Source organism: Chrysochloris asiatica, unplaced genomic scaffold, assembly GCF_000296735.1.
Source record: "Chrysochloris asiatica unplaced genomic scaffold, ChrAsi1.0 scaffold00027, whole genome shotgun sequence".
NCBI lineage: Eukaryota > Metazoa > Chordata > Mammalia > Afrosoricida > Chrysochloridae > Chrysochloris > Chrysochloris asiatica.
Window position 1 is genome coordinate 24,237,962 of NW_006408545.1, and position 23,039 is coordinate 24,261,000.

Genomic DNA, 23,039 nt, shown 5'->3' on the forward strand with positions numbered 1-23,039 from the left:
GTTGTACTTCAAGACAGATCTTGCTATGTTTTTTTTGATGATGAATGCAGCACGATTCCTCTTCAATTTGTCATTCCCAGCATAGTAAACCATGTGATTATCAAATCAGAATGACCAACACCAATCTGTTTCTGTTACTAAAGCCTAGGATATCGATGTGTATTCCATTTCATTTTTGACAATTTCCAGTTTTCCTAGATTTCTGTGAATTCCATGTGCTGATTATTAATGGTTGGTTACAGCTGTTTCTCTTCATTTTGAGTTGTGCCCCACCAGCAAATGAAGGGTCTAAAGGCTTTACTCTCTATGCATCATTACAATCAATTCTACTTTGAGGACATAACTCTTCCCCCGTCATATTTTGAGTTCCTTCCAACCTTAGGGTCTCATCTTCCATCACTATCTGTATTTGACAATATTCTGGGCCTCTTCATCATATTTCAATATTAAATATTCTAGTGCTATGTGACAGTGTTCTGCTATTCATAAGGTTTTCAATGACTAAATATTCAGAACTAATCCATATCCCCTGCTTCCTAGTCTCTCTTCATCTAGAAATTCAGGTGAAACCTGTCTACCATGGGTGACCCTACTTATATATTAAATATTGGTGGCATAGCTTCCAGAATCACAGCAACACACTAGCCCTCATAGTATGACAAACTGACAGACAAGTGATGGAAGTCAGTCCTAGGAATTTATTTTCCCATTCCGACAATATACCTGATCATTTTTTGAAGGTAGCAGGGGAACTTCATTGAGAACACCTAACACATCTACCTACAATCCTTCCAACTTCCTTTTATTCTCCAAATTCAAAGAACAATTATAGAGAGTACAATTTTGAGCGCCTCAAGATGCCAAGACTGTTGTTCTGATGTGGTGTAAGTCAAAGGGGGAGATAGTATTCTTTGGGGAAGGATTAGAGAGATGGAAAAGTGCCTTCGGAAGTGTATAAACCAAGATGAAGGAGATGTCAAGAAACTAGCTTCACATTTTGATATTTTTGATATTTAATAAAGATCTATGATTTTGGTAGCAAGCTTTTTCTTTTTCTTACTCTCATGTGCACAGCAAAACAGGTTCCCATTTAGCAGTTTCTACACATAATGTTCAGTGACATTGATTGTAGTCGTCTGATTGTGTCAACAGCGTCACAGCTCCATTCTGGTTGTTCCGTCCTATTTGCTCACACCCCCACAACCTTCTCATCTATGCTTTAAAGTAGCTGTTATTCATTTAATCTCATAGATAGTTTTCTAAACAGAGCTCCATACTCAAGGGCAACATTCATTGCTTTTTGAGGTAACTTGCAACTTAGTTCAAAGATGATTTTAGGGAATAGTTCCAGTTCAAGGTTTAAACAGTATCTCAGGGCAGTAGTCTTGGGATTACTCCAGTCTCAGTGGATCCTCACCAGACTCCCTATTGAAGCTCTTTAAGGGAAAAAAGAGAATAAACTATAGACCCTGAAACAAGCTTGCCTAGGTTATTTCTGAAGTTCAAGCCCACCAGCTACTCCTTGGAAACCCTATACAGGGTCACTATGAGTCGGAACCTACTTGATGGCACACAGCAACAACAACTAGGTTATTTAAATGAGCAAGTAGATCAGAAGCACTAGTTGCTATATAATGTGGAGCCCCAAAACCAAAGGAGTTTCCTAAGAGTCAAACCTGACTCATGTTGACCACAAGTGTTGCCGAGTTGAACCAATCCATAGGGTTTTCATGGCTGTGACTTTTCAGAAGCAGATCTCCAGGCCTTTCTTCCAAGATACCGCTGGGTGGATTTGAACTGTCAGCCTTTTTTATTAGTACCTATGTGCTTAACCATTAGTGCTACCCAAGGACTCCATATAATGTCAAGATCTACATTATTTTATCTCGAATGGGCTTTCTTAAGCTTTTATATCATCTATTTGTACTGATTGATTCCCTCTTCCCTCCCGCTCCCCTCAATTGCTGTAGTATCAAACTGTATTGCAAAAGATAGAAAATTTGATTCATTGACTCCCTAGTAGATCTGATTATACTAATGCATATGATTACATGTACTTATGACTACCCCTGTACATGTATTACTGAAACTCTCTGTTATTTTTATATGTTCTTGTTGTTAAGTGCCATCGAGTCTATTCTGACTCACAGTGACCCTACATAGGGTTTCCGAGGATATAAATCTTTGCAGGAACAGAAAACCTCCTATTTCTTCCAAGGAGCATCTAGTGGACTCCAGCTGCTGACTTTGTGATTCACTGTCCAGTGCTTATCCTGCTGAGCTGCCATGTTCCTTTATTTGTATTACAAAATCATAAATGAGTCGCAAAATGAAAAGTTATCACTGCAGGTGATTAGTTTGACATTTTCAAACTTTTTCTAAATTAACTTTGGAAATGTATTTAATATTAAAAGGATCTTGATATGATTCATAAGTATTACAAAAAGAATCCAGAAAAGCCTTTGAAATAAATTTGATAAAATTTCCTGTTCTGAGAGTAGCATGTCTCTGAAGATTTGGTTACCAGAAGACTCAGGAGTTCTAGTAGTTCTAACATAAGAGATTATGAATTTCCTTTGAAAATTATAATATCCTTAATGACAGTCTATATATTCTGTCAGTATAAATATTAGTTATGTACCAGGTCATTCTGAAGGACATAACATTGAATTGTTACAAATGATTGGGATTTAAATTTTTTATAAACACTCTTTAAATAGTCTCTTAATCTGAGACTACTGAAGACAGTGTTACTTATTTAGGTCAGTTGGAAAGCCCAGCTGTCCTTACCTTTATTTGGTATTGAGATTGATAATAGCCAAATTAACCAAAACTAATGAGGTGATGATAGGAGTCCTGGTGTGGTGCTGTGGGTTAATGCGTCAGACTACAAGGTTGTTTGAACTGGGGTTGATGGTTCAAGCTCACCTGCTGCTCCTTGAAAACCCTATACAGGTCGCTATGGGTTGGAATTGACTTGATGACACTTAACAATGAAGTGATGATAGAGCTAACACCATTTGGGAAGTGGTGGAGTAGGTTGACTGAGACTCTGGTCTGAATGAATCACCAATCACACTTGCATAAGAGCATTTACCAAAAACTTGTGAACACACAAATTTTTTGCACTAGAACCCTTGAGGTGTGCTTGGATAGCTGCTTATCTCTCTGTGTTCTGTGGTTTTGCTGTTTCTGAACTTACAGGGGTTGAATATGCCAAGTTTCATAAATTACAAGTTTGTTGGACAAACGCATGTAAATTTATTAGAATAAGTATAAAGTACAAACTCTGCATAAATAGTTTGCATGGCATCTATTAGGATGAGTTTTCTTGGAAATTATTACTATCTCATTATAGTTAATACTCCAGTATTTGTTAGGGAATTCAAATGGTTTCTTTAGTGAAAACATAAAGTTCAATACTCGTGTATCTATGCCCTTTTGACATATATAAGTATGACGCTTGTGTATATGTAAGTGAGTATGTCATTGAGTGTCCTGTTCAAAAATAGACGCCAACACTCATAAAGGTTTCCTCAGGTTACCATAAACTATATCAAAATAAGAAACCACAGAGATAGAGGAAACTCTTCTTTTCTACTTCTCAGTTCTCCATGGGGAGTAATTTATCTCCTTTTGGTCTTTTTCAATGGAGTGCTATTGGCTTGACCATGAAGAGACTGGGAGTTTGCAAGCCAGCCTAGGGGATTCACTCCCTAAGCCATGTTCTAAAGTAACAGCTTTGTCAGCAATGAGCACCTGTTGACTCTTGTTTTATTTCTGGTTGATTCAGAACGCATGCCGAGAGACATAGACTGTCTGGTAGACCCCTCAAAAGCCTTAGTGGAAGAACAGTAGCTGTGGGCTGTGTAATTCTACAGCCTCCATATTTATAGGGCATTTTTAATGCCTTGCATGCTGACACAGGTCAAATTCCTAGAAATAAGGCACAATGGAAAATCCGTGTGCAAGAAGTTTAATGGCACCTGTGATGGAGACTGAAGGAAGCAGACGGAGGAGTCAAACTGATAGAGTCATTAAGGCCTCTGCAAACCTGCGGGGTACTGTCAAGGTGAACTTGCCCTTCAGGGTTGTACTAACAGGTGATAGGGCTAAACCCTGCATTAACTAGTCATTGGATGGATGCAAGACGATTCTGAAAGAATACTTGACCTGCAGGAGGAGGTGTCTCTCTTCCACTCGAGGGCAAGTACCAGAAAGTGACTCAGCTGAGAGCCATCTGCTACCAGCACCCAGCCGCAGGGAGATGGGTACTTCACTCTGAGAGGGTATTGTACCACCGCATTGCTACACATGCTAACGTTGTCTGCCAGTGAGCTGCCTGCTTGAGCAAGAATACTAGGAAAAGTCAGAAAGTCTTACTGCAAAAAAAATCATAGAACCCTGTATTAAAAATATCAAATATGAAGCTGTTGTTTCTTCAGTATGCCCTCCATCCAGGTCTATACCCTTCTGAAGGTGATGTTCCATCTCTGCACGTGTTAGGACAACAGTTGTGATACCTGGAGAGATGAAAATCTTGTTCCTTTGAAGTTTTTGAGTTTTAGGAACAAAAAGAAACCTGAAGGGGCAAGATCCAGGCTATAGGGTGGGTGTATGGGGTAAGGTTTCCCAGTGACACTTTCATAGAACAGCCCTCGCTACCCTTGAAGCATGAACAGGTACATTGCACAGGTATAAAAAAATAAAAAAACCACACAACTTTCTTGGTCTTTTTCTCACCCGTGAAGTATTCAGTTTTCTTTAGATTTCTTCATAATAAGCCCCTATGATCATCTTGTATCCTTCAAGAAAATCTATCAAGATTTCCCCTTTGAGGTCCCCAGAACCTTTTCAGTCCCCAGAACTTTTTCAACTGACCCATCTGCTTTGAATTTAACTGACTCCGCAGATCCCATTAGAAGCCACTGTTCTTTGGATCATACTGCTCAATCCAAAATTCATCCCTGGTTATGATTCATTCCATAAAATCATTCTCATTAGCTCTGATCCTGCTTAAAAGACTGATGAGAAGATGAACTCTTTGAGCTAGCTGATCTTGTTTTTGTTAGGTGCCGTTGAGTAGGTTCTAACTCATAACAATCGCACGAACAACAGAAGGAAATGCTGCCTGGTCCTCACAATTGTTACGCTTGAACCCATTGCTGCTGCCACTGTCTCAGTCTTGTTACGGGTCTTCCTATTTTTTGATGACTCTGCACTTTACCAAGCATGCATGGTAAACAGATAACATGCCCAAAGTATGAAAGATGAAGTCTTGCAATTCTGGCTTCTAAGGAGCATTCTGGCTGTACTTCTTCCAGCACAGGTTTGATGGTTTTTCTGGCAGCCCATGTGCTTTTAATATTCTTCTTCAACATCATAATTCAAATGGTCCAATTATTCTCCCATCTTACTTATTCATTGTCCAACTTTCACATTCATATGAAGTGGTTGACTGTACCATGACTTAGGTCTGGCGTACCTTAGTCCTCACACTGACATCTTTGCTCTTAAACACTTTAAAGAGATCTTGTGCAGTAGATTTGCCTGATGCAAATTGTTTGATTTCTTGACTGCTGCTTCCATGAGTGTTTATTGTGGATCCAAGTAAAATGGAGTCTCTGACAACTTCAGTTGTTTCCCCATTCATCGTAATGTTATTTATTGGTCCACTTGGGAGGATTTTAGTTTTCTTTACATTGAGGTGCAATCCATAATGAAAGCTGTAGCCTTTGATCTTCATCCGTAAGTATTTTAATTCCTCTTCACTTGGAGCAAGTAAGGTTATATCATCTGCATATCACAGGTTGTTGATTGGAGTCTTCCTCCAGTCTTGAGGCCATGTTCTTCGTCATATAATACAGCTTCTCAGATGATCTCCTCAGCATACAGATTGAATAAGTTTTGTAAACGGATATAACCATGCACACCCCTTTCCTGATTTTCAGACATTCATTACCCCCTTATTCTGTTCACACAAATGCCTCTTGGTCAATGTTTTCCTTCTGAGAACATTAAGCATTCTGGATATTCATGTTTTACAGTATTATCCATAGTTTGTCATGATCCACATAGTTGAAAGCCTTTGCATACTCAATAAAGCACAGGTAAACTTCTTTCTGGTATTCCCTGCTTTCAGCCAAGATCCATCTGACGTCAGCAATGCTGTGTCCTCTTCCTCATCTGAATATGCCTTGCATTTCTGACAATTCTCTGCCAATGTACTGTTGCAACCATTTTTAAATTATTTTCAGCAAAATTTTATTTTCGTGTGCAGTTAGTGATTTTGTTCTATGGTTTCCACATTTTGTTGGGTCACCTTTGGAGTGGACACAAATAGGATCTTTTCCATTCGGTTATCCAGGTGGCTGATCTTAGTGTAATATGTTTGACACCCATCAGCCTGAAAGTCTGCTGAAGCCAATATGTTCAGTTAACACTGGAAATGCCACAACATGTAAGATCTCAGCTTCAGTAGTTATTACATCCCTAGTAATTCTGTGATCATCTTCCATCAGTTTCTGTACTTAATGCAGTTTCTTAATTTGTCAAGGTTGACAGTCTTCCCTATCTTGATCATCTTTAAGGTCTTCCTGAACTCCCATAACGTTCTTGACTCGTCTAAAAAAACTACTGTGGGGCAGCATGCCTGTAAACTTGTTGCAAAGCTTCAGTGATCTGAGAAAATGTCCACAAATTTTGTTTTATAATTTTTATGTTAACCCTGGCCTGAAAATTGGTGTTTTTTTTCCAACGGCACAAAAATTATCCTGTTTTTGGAAGGCACCCTAACAAGACTAAGACAAGTATATTACTGAGAGAATTTGTTTTCAGCCATCCACTGATGGTAGAGATATGCTTTGTTGAAATAAACCTGTGCATGCATGAACTGGAACCCTATTAGCAATACTTGGGCTCATTCTCTCATATATTTAACTTGAGTCTGTACATATTTATATCTGTATGTTGATATCTTTATCTCTACTGCATGGCTAGTTCTGTATATCTTTATGGAGTCCTGGTTTGGTGCTGTGGGCTAGCTTTGTTGCTGGACTGCAAAGTCAATTTGAACTGCAAAGTCAGTGGTTTAAATTCACCCGCCGCTCCTTAGAAACCATGTACACTGTCGCTATGGGTTGGAACTGACTTGCAGGCACTTAACAACAACACATATCCTTATATGTCTATATCAGTATTGTTGTTGTTATGTGCCGTGGAGTCGGTTCTGACTCATCGCAATCCTATACAGGGTTTCCGAGGCTGTAAATCTTTATGAGAGCAGAAAGCCTCATCTTTCACCCCTGGAGCAGCTGGGGGGCTCAAACTGCTGACCTTGTGGTTTGTAGTCCAATGCTTATCATATGGAGCCACCCTGCTCCCCATATATATATGTGCTCTATACAGATGAGCTCTAGTAGCGTAGTGGATTATGAGCTGAGCTGCTAACCGCAAGGTCAACAGTTCAAATCTGTTAGCTGCTCTGTCAGAGAAAGATGAGTCTTTCTGCTTCCATGAAGACTTCACAGCTTCAGAAACCCTATACAGGGTTTCTATGAGTCAGAACCAGCTTCCTGACATGTAACCACGACGACCACCACCACCCTATACAGCTCTTAACAACAACATATCTGTATCTAGATAGATTAGGCATAGCTGACTGTGCCAGCTCTCTTTATCACAGTGTTGAAAGACTAGAAAATTTCAAGTAATCATTTTTAGTGGAATTCTATTACTTTAAGAATATAATGGGATCCATGTCTTCCCAAAACCTGTCTTATGCTTGCTTACTCCCAGCTCCATCCCTGTTAGCTGTTCTTTCTGGCATTTCTTTCATACTTAGTACCTCTTGCTCTTCTTTATGGATAATACGGCTTTTATCTGTCTCTGTGTTTGTTTGTTTTTTATCTATCTCTGCCATTTGGAATGAGTTGCTTCAGAACCCTGTTTGATTGATCTGTGTGTCTTTGAAGCTAGTTCAGCAACAGCACTTAGTTGTTGATGTTGTTAATATAAGTGCTGTCAATTCCGTCTTCCCCTCACCGTGACCTTGTGTGGCAGAGTTTAACTGCCCCATGTGGTTTTCCAGGCTGTATTCTTTACTGGAGCAGATTGCTAGGTCTCTCTCCATGGAGCCACTCCTGTTGTTAATGCCATCCAGTTGGTTTCAACTTATAGTGGTCCTATGTAGGGATTCCAAGCAACAGTTGGTGGGTTTGAACTGCTGACCTTTGATTCACAGTTGAGTGCAGATCCTATATTGCCACACCAGGCATCCATGGAGCCACTGGGAGGGCTTGATCCACCAACCTTTTGGTTAGCAGCCAAACACTTAACAGACACTTGGGAGACCCTCTATAAATGTTGGTGGCAACCTCAGCTCTGATTTCTTGCATAGTGAACAGCTGTCCTGCTATCTTTGGTTGTTGTTTTCTTTGGTGACACTTGTTAAAACATGCCTTTTGTAGAGCTGGGAAATTGATTAGGTCCTAGATTTCCTCTTAGCAACAAGCCACCTGCGGTGTCAGTAGCCATCTCCAACATAATCCACTCCTTAGCCAGGAATATGCTTTACATTGAATACACTTTGTAATTGGAAGATTTTTGCCACAGAACCTATGGTAGTGAGCTCTTCTGGTACACTAAACTGGACCCTCCCAGAGGATCTATATTATCACGATTAGTCATTACAAAGGTCTCAGCAAGCCTACAGGACACGCTGAAGCTAGGGATAGTCTTTCAGAGTTATCGTAAGGGGCAGTTGAAGTAGCTTGAGCCAAAGCAAGCTGAGTGACTTTCGTACCTCATTCCAGACGCTCACCCAAATACTGCCCCTCAGGAGTGGGAAGTTAAGTTTAAGGAAGAGAAAAAGTGAATTGCTCCCCAAAGCTTGAAAATGAGGGTCTGAGCCTCTCACCTAAATGGCACGTGCCTTCCTGCCAGTCATGAGGAGGCTGTTGGCTTTGCTTTTTATCTGTCAAGTATTTCTGTCTGGTTGTGGATATGGAAAGTGAATTACCACCTGTTAGTAAGCCTGTCTGTAGAATACCACATTCTTGTACACCTACCTTTTTCCTGTTTCCAATTACTGTTATCAGTACACATGTCATCACTTTCCTCTTCTTCAGTTAACATTTTGTAATTTATATTTAAGCAGTACTTAAGATGTAATTCAGCTAACAACATCAAAGCATTAGACAAAGTACTCCATCTTAAAAGATAAACACTCTTTTTTATATATCTACATATTTTTACACTGGCCATAGTAAGAGCTGTCAGGAGTATTTACTTTCATCCTGTTGCTGTTATTAAGAATGTAAGTAAACAATTTCATTCAGGAAATGTAAATGTTTCAGAGTAATCCTCAGTCTTTTGTTTTTGTCAATTAATATGTGTTTACATCAATTTTTATGAACTGGAGTAATTTGTACTTAAGGAAAAAATTGGTTAAAATAGTAGAGACAGAGAAAGAAACTGTGAAAAGAGTCTATATTTAGCCATTGCATATTTCATAATTGGTCAGACTAGTTTAGAACAACTGTGTTGCTTGTTATTCTAGGTGATATCATATTATTTAAAGATATAACAACGATATTTTGTGAACTGGGATTTCTATTGCTTTGTGAAGCCCTAATGGGCCCTCGGCTCTCCTGTTCTGTTTTCCTTTTGTGTGGCTTTCAGGAGATCATATGATTCTATTGAGGTTCACACGTCATCATCAATAGTGTTTGTCTTCCCTTCCCAGTATTTGTCTTTCCTCTCCACTGATTTGTCTTTAAAATGGCTTTGAAATAATCTGGGTGTAAGGCCTGTACTTAAATATGTTTTGGTATTGATTAAATTTTAAGGGAAGATGGTGTATTTCTAACCTACGTATTTCTGAGAAAAGAGCGACTCACAAATGGTTTTGAAATTGGAGGCGTGGAGGATATGAAAACTCATAGTTGCTTCCAGTTTAGCAGATTTGGTTGGTGGCTGTAGAGCATCCCTGGGCTGTGATTAAGAGAATTATAGTAGGAAAAAAATTGATGTAATTGGCATCCTAGCAGCGATATACCTTGGGAATACCTGCCTTAGATTAAATATAAATGGCTGCAACTATTTAGTCCAGACAGAAATGCTTAGAACAACAATGCAAGTACATCATTAGATGTACTTGAGACAGCTGTTATTGAAGGTTTGGTGTGGTTCTTGCAGTGACTTTTACTGCGCTTTCATTCTTTTGACTAGATCACTAAAACTGAATTAGCCATCATTTATTATTGGCATAGCATAAACTGTAAACACTGAACCAAAGATTCTGTCCTTCTTTAAAGGGCATGGGTGCAAAAGTATGCAGTTTTAATGAGACTGCTTCCCATTGTTGTTGTTAGGTCCCATCGAGTCGGTACCAACTCACAGCAACCTTATGTACAGCAGAACGAAACACTGCCTAGTCCTGATTGGCAAAGTGGCAGCATCAGTGAGCTCAAGCGTGGCAACAATAGTGAGATTGCTTTCCATTATATGCATCAAAATTACACTATGAGGGTGCTGAAGATAATCTTAAAGAGGTTTAAAAATTAGGTGGAACAAAAATTCTAAACATTGGTTTATTAGCTCTAAATATTAAATGTTTAAGGCAACTCACAAAGACTAGAAATAAAACCTGTAACTAGCAAATCAATCTGCATGGCATTTATTACCTTCCCTGGTGGCACTGGGCTTCAAACCTACCAGCCGTTCTGCAGGAGGAAGAGAAGTCTGTCTGCCTCCAATAAAGACTTACAGGAGTGTGGCGCTGTCAGATAAGACTTGACCACAAGTTCAGTATAAACTGCAACGGTGGATGTTCAAATCCACCAGCCACTCCTCTAAAACGCTGTACAGGGCTGCTAGGAGTCGGAACCAAGTCACTGATACTTAATAACTACAGCAGCAACCTATGTAGGGTTGCCATGAGTCAGGATCGATCAGTGGCAGTGGGTTTGGAATATTTCGAAATACACTCCAAAGGAGGCCAGGTGGTGCTGCAGGTTACACAGTGAGCTGCTAACCACAAGCTTGGCTGTTCTAACCCACCAACATCTCTGTAGGAGAAAAATGAGCTAGCTATCTGTTCCTATAAAGATTTATAGTTTCAGAACCCCTGGTTTTGTAATCTGCTCCAAAAGGTGCCCTGGTAGTACTTGAGTTAAGCGTTAGGTTGCTACTAAAAGGCAGTTTGAACTCACTGGCTGCTCTGCATGAGAAAGATAGGCACTTTGCTCCTGTAAATATCTCAACGTTGGAAACTCTAGGGAGTAGTTTTACTCGGTCCTTTAAGGTCACATTGAGTTGTAATTGACTTGGTGAGAATGAATGTGGTTTAATTGGAATGTATTAATTAATTCTATGATTATGTGTTTGTCATTCCCACTGTAATATAATGTTTTTTCCTTGATTTGTTCACTGATTTATCTTCAATGCCTAGAAAAATGTCTTGGTGTTGAGGATAAATAATAGCCACTTGTATTGTTGCTAAGTGCCATCGAGTTGGTTCCAACTTATAGCAATCCTGTCTAGGGTTTCTGAGGAGTGACTGATTAGTAAATATTTATTGAATAGACAAATGAGAGGATTAATAGTTGGTAAGGATGTGGGAAAATAGGAACGCTCATACGCCATTGAAATTATGAGTATAAATTGATAAAAACTACTTTGAAGAACAATTTGATAACGTTTAATAAAGTGGATCATACCACTCAATTGTACTACTTCCTTCTCGTTACTTACTTTGAGAAACACATATGTAAGGCCATTTGGGCTGCCAAAAGAATCCATAGATCTGTTTTGGAAGAAGTGCAGCCAGAGTGCTCCTTGGAGGCCAAGATGGCCAAACTTCGTCTCTCATACTTAGGACATATTGTCAGGAGGGACCACTCACTTTTGAAGGATATCATGTTTGGTAAGGTGGAGGGACAAAGAAAAAGAGGAAGACCCCCAACAAGATGGATTGGCCAAGTGGCAGCATTGATGAACTCAAGCGTGGCAACAGTAGTGAGATTGGCCCAGGTTCGGGCAGTGTTTCTGTACATAAGGTCTGCTGTACATAAGGTCGTTATGGGTCAGTACCGACTTGATGGCACCTAACAACAACAAAAAGTAATTATGTTCAAGAATGTTTTCTAAAATGTTGGTAATAAGAAAAAAATGGAGACAATGTAAATGTTTATTGGTTGGAAAATGGATCAATTATTCATGAAGTAATTAACTGCATCGCTGGTATGTTTCTTGACTGGAATACTGTAGTTAAAAGTGAATGAAGTAGATTTACATATGTCATCATGCATTACTTAAAAAATACCATTCAGTGAAAAAAATTAGTTGCAAAAGGATGTATGTGTATGTATAGCTTGCCACTTAGATAAATTTTGTCAATTCAAAACATTAAACATTAACATTAAACATAAGTTTTGTTGCATTAGATTTAGTAAAGATTCATTTTGCTATCTAAGCCTCTGCTATTTGATATTGAAAAAGAAACCTACAAAAGCACAGGCCTACCATCCCCAACATCAATGTCCTTAGTGCTAGAAGTGACTAAGGATGTTCATAAACAGGCCATAAAATAAATACTTGTTAACAGGATTCATCTGAACCACTATGGACATCTTTGCAACCACACCCATTTTCCAAATGCCTACTCATCATTTGCAGATTTTTAAGTATGTGTAGCCAATGACGAAATCTTAAAGTCAAGGATATTGATATTCACAGTGACAGATTGCATGTGTTTCCGCTTAAAAAACAGACTAGAAAGTTAATGAAAATCACATTGAAGTCATTATGACATTCAGTTATGTCTGCTGGTATTTTCTACTAATATGTGCTATGCTTTGTTAAAACAAACCCTGATTAAGATTTAAAAAGTGAAAATATTTAAATTGATGTTCATCTTTTTTTTTCTGATAATTTATCAAGTAATATATTTGGTGTAAAAGTAATGCACTTAAGGTTAATCTTTCTTTTTCATTTAATATTAAACAGTGCTCTGACAAAGAATAAATTCTAATCCACCCCTTACCCTGTCCTCGTTTTCTTCATAGTTATCTGACGATGGTCGCTATGTCTTATTATCAATCAGGGAGGGCTGTGATCCAGTGAACCGACTTTGGTACTGTGACCTACAGCAGGAATCAAAGGGCATCACTGGTAAGTTCTCTTTCAGATACATGTCATTTATTCCAGAAGCTTCATTCGCAAGCAGTTATTCTGATCTTCAAATGAATTTCCCAAGAAGCCTTCTTCCATTCTACCACATCATCTCATTTTTGTGATTTTTTTCTTTCCCCCAACACTATTCTGTAAAGTAAAGGAAAATTGAGCAAAGTTAACTCTTGACTTTGGCATTCACTCTATTAATTTAGGCTACCCTGTTTTTTGTATCTGAGTGTGAAAATATCCTGAGTATCCCAGGGACGCTGACCTTTTGGTCTGGAAAGGTTTATCACTGTCTTAAAGAAATGGTGCAAACTGCCGAGTGAAAGGGATGCATTGGACCAGTGAGGAGTCACCAGATTGGCATGTGTCTGCACCACAGCACCTTATTTTTGAGCCTGTGCACAGGAATAGTTGAATTGGCTTCCTGAAGCTGTGTGTATTGTGATGGTAAACCTGGAACCAGCCTACAGTAACGGAATTCTGAAGCTGGTTCATGTTAAATGCTGTGCTCTTCAGCTGCTTTATTGTAACAGCTCAAAAATTCATTCTCATTAAAAAAAAAAAAAAAGTTGTCACCATTCTCAAGAATTATTGCTATTCAGCGAGCACCACTCGCTATTAAAAATACTCACACCCAAAAACTCTCAGACACCTGCTGGCACCCAGAGAAGTACACTAATTAAAGTATATCATGTCTGGCTAATATAAAAGAAATGTATTTTGAGATTGTTGACACAGATTTTCCAATTACAACAGTCAGCACTTTCCTCAAATAATTTTTTTACTTCAGTATTGGTATCTAATCTGTATTACAGTGTGACTATGGAAATATTGGTATCTAATCTGTATTACAGTGTGACTATGGAAATGTCTGATTGTGAGTTGCATCATTTAAAAATGTCTCTGAGCCAGGATTGCATCCTAACATTCTTAGATACTGTAAAGCATTATGTATCCACAGCAGGCTGAAGACAGCAACTTTTATTATTGTGTTAAATATACACCTAGGTAATAAGGTATCTTTTGTTTTCTGTTAAGGAAAGAAAGGATATAACCATTTCAATTCCAGGAAAATGGCATGACCCAAATCAGTGTTCATATTCTCTAATAGCAGCAAACTACCACCCAAGAATTATTCACTCAAGTAGCAAGTCTAGATCAACATGTTGTCATTGTTAAGTGCTGTGGAGTTGGTTCTGACTCAGCAACCCTGTATAGGCTAGACCCAAGAAGCTAGTGACTAGAAGACTCTAATTTTATATTATGATAGTTTATACTCTTTGATGGCCTGGCGATTCAGCTATGATTTTCATCTTTTTCTCTCTTGAAAACATTTTTCAATCATCAGCATATTTTTCTTATTTTTATCTCTCAAGCAAACCTATCTACAGTATAAAAGGAGAAGTACCATCAAGTGATGAATGATAATTTAGAATAGTAGAAAAAGGCAGCACACATAGTAGAAAAAGCAAAGCTACATAAATAAAGGATGAAAAAAAAATCTTAGAATCTTGAGTGTTAAAAGAGATCGCTTTGTCATTGAAATTTGAATTTATGTTCTCTGACTTTCCGACCATCTTTGTACTTGCTTCTTTCCTGTTCTCCCATGCCTCTCTGCACCCTCATTTCCCATGTACATTTCAGTGTTTTTACTTAAGAATAAGGTGAACACTTTGGTTATAAATTCAGGGCCATATTTTCCTTTCCATAGTAAGTACAGTTGAAACTGGTGGTTGCTTCTTTCTGATCAGGCGATTCCCATGACTTACCTCACTCACAATCCTATACAAATGGTACCTGTCAACCAGTCATATCATCTATGCTTTCACAGTTTCTGGCTCTCTCCAAAGAATACTGTAACTCTGCATCCCAATCGCCAGAGAAACGATTTCTTGCCTGAAGGAGAAAAGGATTTCTCCTCCATAGCTTATCACACTTCTTCAGGCTATAAGCCGATACTCTCTTACTCTAGGTCCCTGATGTCACAATTGGTTTGCACTCAACTACTGATCAAAAGTTTGGTGGTTCAAATCTACCTAGCAAAAGGAAGGCATAGTGGGGTGATCTGCTTCCATAAGATTCATTGCCTAGAAAATCCTGTGCACTGCAGTTCTATTCTGAAGCACCTGTGTTGCCAGAAGTCCAAATCAACTCAATGGCAACTGGTTTTTCTGTCTACAATTGTTCCTAATACTTCTTTCCCCTCCTCTGATTTCTGTTTCTCACCATTTGTTGTTGTTAGTGCCATCAAGTTGGTACCGACCCATAGCGACCTTATGCACGGTAGAACGAAACACTGCCTGATCCTGAGCCAACCTCACTACTGTTGCCACGCTTGAATCCATTGATGCTTGCCACTTGGGTAATCCAGTTTGTTGGGGGTCTTCCTCTTTTTCTCTGACCCTCCACCTTACCAAACACGATATCTTTCTCCAACGAGTGGTCCCTCCTGACAATATGTCTAAAGAATGAGAGACGAAGTTTGGCCATCTTGGCCTCCAAGGAGCCCTCTGGCTGCACTTCTTCCAAAAACCGATCTATTGGTTCTTTTGGCAGCCCGTGGCACTTTCAAAATTCTCCTCCAACACCATAACTCAAAAGTATCATTCTTCTACGATCTTTCCTATTCACTGTCCAGCATCAAATCTGTTCTTCATATTTTGGCTCTCGTGGACTTGTTTTCATTTTCTTCAGTTTCAGTTTGAATTTGCATATGAGTAATTGATGGTCTGTTCCACAGTCTGCCCCTGGCCTTGTTTTGACTGATGATATGGAGCTTTTCCATCATCTCTTTCCGCAGATGTAGTCAATTTGATTTCTTTGTATTCCATCTGGTGAGGTCCATGTGTAGTTGTCTCTTATGCTATCTAAAGAAGATATTTGAAATTATTTTTCACCATACAAAAGGCAAAAACGCTTTGTGTGAGGATTTGTACGTTGCATGAGAGCAGGGGCCTTGTCTGCTTTCTTCAGAATCCCTGCCCCTAGAGCAGTGCCTGATGTATTTAGAGTAGGTGTGCATCACCTGGATCTTGGGTGCCTGTACTTGTCCCTCTAAAAAACGCTATGCTTAGGTGGCCCGCCTCCTCTTGGAATCATTGATTTACTTGTGAGCATTTTGAATCATTCCTCTCCTCTTGCCTCCTAAGTTTTTAAATTAAATCTGTCCTTTATTAAACAATGAAAATGATGAATAGTTATAGACAGGCTTCCTCAGACCTAAATGCTGCATAAGTAGATTTCTGCTTTTTCTTTTGTTTCTTTCTGTACCTTCTTTAAAACAAAAAAAAATGAAGAGCTATCGGTACAATTAAGGACACCAGGCTAGCATGACATTTTATTAGTTCTGCTGTAGAAAAGGCAGCTGGGCCTTGACTGATTATTAATGTGATTCATGCCTGCCGATTAGTTGAAATTAACCATCCTGAATTTTTCAAGAAAATTATTTATGTCTGGATTTTTTTGTTTGTTTGTTATACTTTTGTACTTTTCTAAGTCAGCATTTCTTTTGAATTTTTCTATGCACACACACACAGGGAGCTTCAAAGCGTTCCTGGAAGAATGGACTTAAAAGATGATAGAATGTTTCCACAAACTTTTTGGAACCTCTTATGTTGTGTTCCTGGCTAAGAGCAGTCAGTAGTAACTGCACATCTCTGGTCTCAGACTAGTGGCGACTGCACTTCATATGGACCAGTCTGCGGACTGATTGCTTCCTTTAGTCTTTGGTTTTCTTCACTGTCTGCTTCAAAAGGGAAGAGACCAGTTGTTACATCTTAGCTCACAAGTATTTGAGTCCCCAAATGCTATTTACTAAAATAGGATGTTAGTACATTAATGTACATTATGTAGTACATTAATGAAGTTTTCAACACTCATCATGTCTCCATTTAAATGCTTTCATATCATTAAAGAAAATAGGTTTTCTTCTGCGTAAGAAATTAATCTACACTACTTGGTGGCACATAACCATAAAAGGAAGCTCAGTATTTGTTGGGCACTTAAATTCTTCATTCAGCCTTCTGGCTAATGTGAGGTGGATGATCTCTTGTCTCTAAGTAGCTGAGACAATATTGATTCCGTTGTCATGTCTGATAGGCTAGGCCTCCTTTGAGGTTAGTGTGGAAAGGGGAAGATAAACATTAAAGAAGCTTTAAACAAATCATTTTCCCAAAGCTTAGCAAAGTCATCAGTATTGCAAAAGCCAGGTCAAGAATGGCAGAGGGACCTGTGAGACACAAGAGCTGTTATTAGACAATTTTGTGTGTTCCAGAGTGGGGATGCAAAAATACACAACCAAAATCAAACCGGGGACATCAAAAGACAAAATAAAATAAGAAGCAAAAAATGAATCTTGATGTGAAATGAAAAGTGCCAGTGTAAAGTCACTGGTGGTGGTAGCGTGCCATGGAGTTGGTTCCAACTTCTAGGGACCCTATGTAGGGTTTCCAGGGAGAGGCTGGTGGGTTTGAATTGCTGACCTTGCGGTTAGCAGTTCCGTGCTGATCCTACACCAGGACTGGTGCCAAATCATGTTCTAATGCTGCAGGGGACAGAGGCTGTTGGGCTGAAATGACCTTCCATCTCACTCTGCCACGTGACAAAGGTTAGAACATAGACTTGGAAGTCAACTTGACATGAGTCTAAATCTTTAGATGGCATTAGGAAAGCGAAGTGACCGTTAGTCTCCGTTTCCTGTGGATAGTACTACTACTAAGATGACTAAAGGAAATTATCTACCTTTGGAGCTGTGGATCTGCCACACCGAAAATGCAAAATAAACGACATTTACTTTTATTCCAGCTAAACCTGGAAATTCTTCAAAGGACAAAGACAAACTCATTGTGGCGTCTTTGAATGGTATGAGGAACTAATAGTGAACTTTTTGAGATCTGATTCTTATCTCTCATAGCACACAATCACTTCACAGAAAAGCTCTTGCAATCATTAATTTAAAACTTGGTGTAAGTAATGATTTTATAGGGACTGCGGTAGCAGAGGGGTTACGAGTCATGCTGCTAACCTCAAGGTCAGCATTTCAAAACTACCAGCTGTTCTACAGGAGAAAGATGAGGCTTTCTGCTCCCGTAAAGATATACAGCCTCAGAAACCCTATACAGGGTTTTTTTGGTTTTGCTTTTAAAAATGATTCAAATTTAATAACTGATGTGTTATCATTAAGACACATATGTGTTTATGTTTTCTTAAAAGCTAACCCTGAGAATACCCCCACCACACACCCTCCCCACTGAAGAGCTTGCCCCTGCTACTTGCTAGTGCCCCAGTCGAGTGGTATTTTCAATCCAGCCCCAGGAGTGCTATGGTCTGTGTGTGACCCAGCCACAGTGGGAAGCTGTCCTTCTTACCCCAGTGATGGAGTGGCAATTCTATTGGAGCCCCTGTCTACACCCCCACCTCTGTACCTTCACTAGGTCCTCTGCCCTTCTGCAATAAATGGGTCCCCATGTGCGAGCTGTCTGCTCTTGCCCCAGCCTCCATCCAGATCAATAGGGCGAGAACCATGGGATGGGTCTTCTACACCCCCATTATGGTCCTCTAGGTCTGGACCTGGGCCTGCCCTGGAGGCTGTGCTGAAAAGACCCCTCCCTGGCACTCAGGTGCCCCCTCAGGCCTCCTCCATCTGTGGAGCTGATTCCTGGGAAGTTGGTCCTTTTGACCTGCACTTTGATGACTCATTACCGGAAGCTACTCTTGTCCAGCTTCCCAGCGGCCTGAGCCAAGCTCACAGCAGTAAACTCAATGTAGCCATAGCCCTTGGGGTGTCTGGAGAACTTGTTGCACAGGATGGTGACACAGTGGAGTGGATCTCCCCACAGGGGTTGAAGTAAGCCCCCAGCTCTGCTGCTGAGACCCATAGGCCACATTGCCCACGTAGACAGATCTGTGGTCAGCCTCAACTTCTGAGGGCTCCCCAGGAAGAGTGGACCTGTCTCATGACTCAGTAACCACCTGGCTCCTGAAGCCCACTCCTCTCCTCCATGGCTCACAGTGTCACTTCGATGGCCTCCAGGTCCTCAACAGGCGCTTGACTCCTTGTGGCTGAGGGTGGCAGTGCAGCTGAGCAGCCCTGGTCCAATATCTGGTATTCATCCCGGTTCTCCTTCTCCAGGAGAGAAAGAAGGAAGCTGGCAACAAATTCATTACCCTTGCTACATATAAAACAGTGTTTGGTAGAGTACAAAAATACTTTATCTTATATTGCCAGAGAACTTGCAAGACATTTTTCTATGAAAATGGTTAATATCTTTGATGGCTTTCAATAGAAGTAATGTATAAAAGCATAAAATGACTTAAACTAATCTTTGTTCAGAAGACAAATCATTCCCCACCAGGAAGCAGGTTTATAAAAAGTCATTTTAACTTTAATGTGGAAAGGTTCAGAAATTGAATTGTATTGGCTTTGGAATGAATAATGTTATTTACAGACAAAAGGACCTCCGAAAAGATAGGCAAAACATGAAATGGGTAAGGAGTTTAACCATTCTCTTTTCAAAAAACTAATTTCCCTGTTTTCCATTTAAATCAGCAGTATTCACATGTGTAAATAGCAAAATGAATGAGTTTCATTGTTTACCTGAAATACCATTTATCTTGAATTATTTCTTGACCAAATCCTTAAGGAGCAAGGGTTTCAGGAGATCAAAAGGATTTCATTTCATAGCCCCACCCCTCTTTGCGCCCACCATTTAAACATTGCTGCACTTGGAGGACCTATTTAATAGTTTACAAAATTTTATATTTTATTTTATAGATTTGCACTATCCAGTTACATTCTTTATTATAAATTAATGTCTACCTCACTAGCTCACAGTATATGCTTCTGGCAAAAGTTAATGCTTGCGTTTGGTAACAGGTCATGACCAACCACAAGTCCATTTGTTTTAGTGTTCATTGGAACTTAATTATTTAAACGAGGGTGTCACACCTTCAGGCTCACTGGATTGTACAGCCGTATTATCCAGCCTTACTGCAGAAAATCTCTACTGTGTTTTGCTTTGCTGGATTAATAGGTACCACAGGCTTCAGGACCTTTTCAGGCAGATACCATATGATTGATACATTGGGAAATAGAGGTTTCACACCAGGAAATGCTTTATTGTCAGGAACATTTAAGGAATCTGACATTTCACTGTACTAAAATTTTGTGTCTGCAAATGTCACAGTCCAGAAAATTCTTGTTTTATCATTCTTATTTTTTTAATGTACCTTTTTGATTCTTATATTTACCTGAAAATTTTGCCTTGCCAGCTAATTTTTTAGGCTTATATTGGTACTCTAAGAAATGATTTGTTTTCCTTTTAAACCATTACTTTCTGCAAACTGAGATTCAGTTAGTTTTGAGTGGATCACCTGCGGACTGTCTTTGGAGTTAGCAGGTTATCAATAAAACCAGCATCGTTGTAACTTAGATGTGGAGTTTAATTTATTTCTAAAAATTAATTGCAAAGTCATCTGTTCCTGAGAGTTTGGCAGATTATGCACTCTAATTAGCCTCTAAAATTAGCCAACTATAAAACGTTTATATGTATATAAACTATAAAAAGTTTTTACATCATCACTGTAAATAAATTTGCTAAGTTGACATATATGTATATAAACTATAAAAAGTTTTTACATCATCACTGTAAATAAATTTGCTAAGTTGACACAAAAGAAGGGAAACCATAGGAGGCAAAGACGGATGAGAACAGGAGTCCAGAGGTGTAAGCTGTATTGTCCCTGAATGTTTCTACTAAATCTTGGAAGTTGGGCTTCCCTTTGATGGGGTTTGGGAGTGAGGGTAGTAAAGAAAACCTAGAGTCATCCCAGGTAGAGAGAGACCCTCAGTGTAAGAGTGATTGAAAAGTAAACCTAGTAATGGGAAGGGAGGAGAAGTGCAGAAACAGGATACAGCAAGGAAACCCACCTGTCTTTACCTTGGTACTAGTTGGGATTGAGAGGAAAGGAGGCAGTACATGAATTTTCCTCAAGCATTAAAAAAGCAAAATTTCACGTGAGAGCAGGTTCACTTGATTGTACCTGTAAGGTTCAAAATCTTCTTGCCAAGAATTTCATTTAAATTGCTACTGGAGGAACCTACCCAGAGAAGCGACGATGCCAGAGATGGAGGCAAAGATGATGGCGTGGAGAGACGGAGCAGCTGAGGACTCTAGACTCGTGGAGGGAGAGGGGCTATGTACTGGTGGCCAGAGGGCAGGCTTGTAGAGTTGTTTGAATGATTGTCTGTTCCTGAGTGTTTTGGTGCACAACCAAAACCAAAAAGAAAACAGAGGGACTAAGAAGCAAATACTGTTGAATGATAAAGCATGCAGGGGGTTGTAATCATTGCAATGAAACGAATTCAGTAGGATGAGTATAAAACTGATGTTCCCCCATGTAAACTCTCACTCAATTCACAATAAAAAATTTTAAAGGAGTGGGGAAACCTGCTGGGCCCATTAAATTTAAGGCAGAGAGGTAAGCTCAGAACGGAATGGTGACTGTTTTTTGAGATAGAAATGTTAGAATTTTATAGTTTCTAAAGGAGCTCTGGTAGCGTAGTGGTTATGAATCAGGCTGTGAACTGCAAGGTCAGCAGTTTGAAACGACCAGCTGTTCCGCAGGAGAAACATGAGACTTTCTGCTCCCGTATAGATTTACAGCCTCAGAAACCCTGTACAGGGTTGCTATGAGTCGGAACCGACTCCACAGCACATAAAAACAACAACAACAATATAAAATAAGGAGTCCTGGTGTGGTTCTGTGGGTTAACACGCCAAACTGCAAAGCCGTTTGAACTGCAAAGTTGGCAGTTCAAGATCACCAGCTGCTCCTCAGAAACCCTATATAGGGTCGCTATGGGTTGGCACCAACTCGACAGCACTTAACAACAACAATAACAATAAAAATATTTTATGGCTTTTTTTCAAAATAAAGGATAATGTGATTGTTGTTGTTAGGTGCTATCAGCTGAGTTTTAACTCATAATGACCGATGTGACTGAGTAGAACTAACCCAAAATGTATTTTAGGCCATAATCTTTATATGAGCAAATCACTAGGTCTTTCTCCTATGGAGTTTCTGGGTAAGTTCAAGCCCTCAAACTTTTGGTTAACAGCTAAGTGCTTAATCATTGTGACACTAGAGCATCTAATTAGTGTAGTACAATTTGGGAGGAAAAGTAAATGAGAATCTGGCTGACTGATTGGAAGAGATCCATATTTGTGCCCATTCCAAAGAGAGGTGACCCAACAGAATGCGGAAATCATCGGACAATCTCTCTGATATCCCATGTGAATAAAGTTTTACTAAGGTAATACAAAAACGGCTGCAAGCATACATTGACAGAGAACTTCCAGAGGATCAAGCCAGATTCAGAAGAGGCCGTGGAACGAGGGACATCACTGCTGATGGATCTTGGCTGAAAGCTGAGAATACCAGAAAGATGTTTACTTGTGCTTTATTGACTAAGCAAAGGCTTCCAATTGTGTGGGTCATGACAAGCTATGGACAACATTTCGAAGCATGAGTATTCCGGAACACTTAATTGTGCTCATGAAGAATATGTACCTGGACCAAGAGGCAGCTGTTCTAACAGAACATAGGAACACTGAATGTTTTAAAATTAAGAAACGTGTGCGACAGGGTTGTATTGTTTCACCATATTTATTCAACCTGTATGCTGAGCAAATAATCCGAGAAGCTGGGTTGTATGAAGAAAAACGTGGCATCAGGATTGGAGGAAGAGTCATTAACAACCTGCGATATGCAGATGATACAGCCTTGCTTGCTGAAAGTGAAGAGGACTCAAAACATTTACTGATGAAGATCAAAGAGCACAGTCTTCAGTATGGATT

The 23,039-nt window shown here is 39.5% G+C and overlaps 1 protein-coding gene across 1 annotated transcript in view; it reads left to right on the forward strand.

The window, feature by feature from the left end:
• Positions 1–23,039, forward strand: part of PREP (prolyl endopeptidase) — a 154,061-nt gene that overhangs the window by 68,438 nt on the left and 62,584 nt on the right. The window contains exon 7 of the mRNA XM_006839965.1: positions 13,068–13,173. Within this exon, the coding sequence (XP_006840028.1) occupies positions 13,068–13,173 (106 nt within the window). The remainder of the gene's footprint in view (positions 1–13,067; positions 13,174–23,039) is intronic.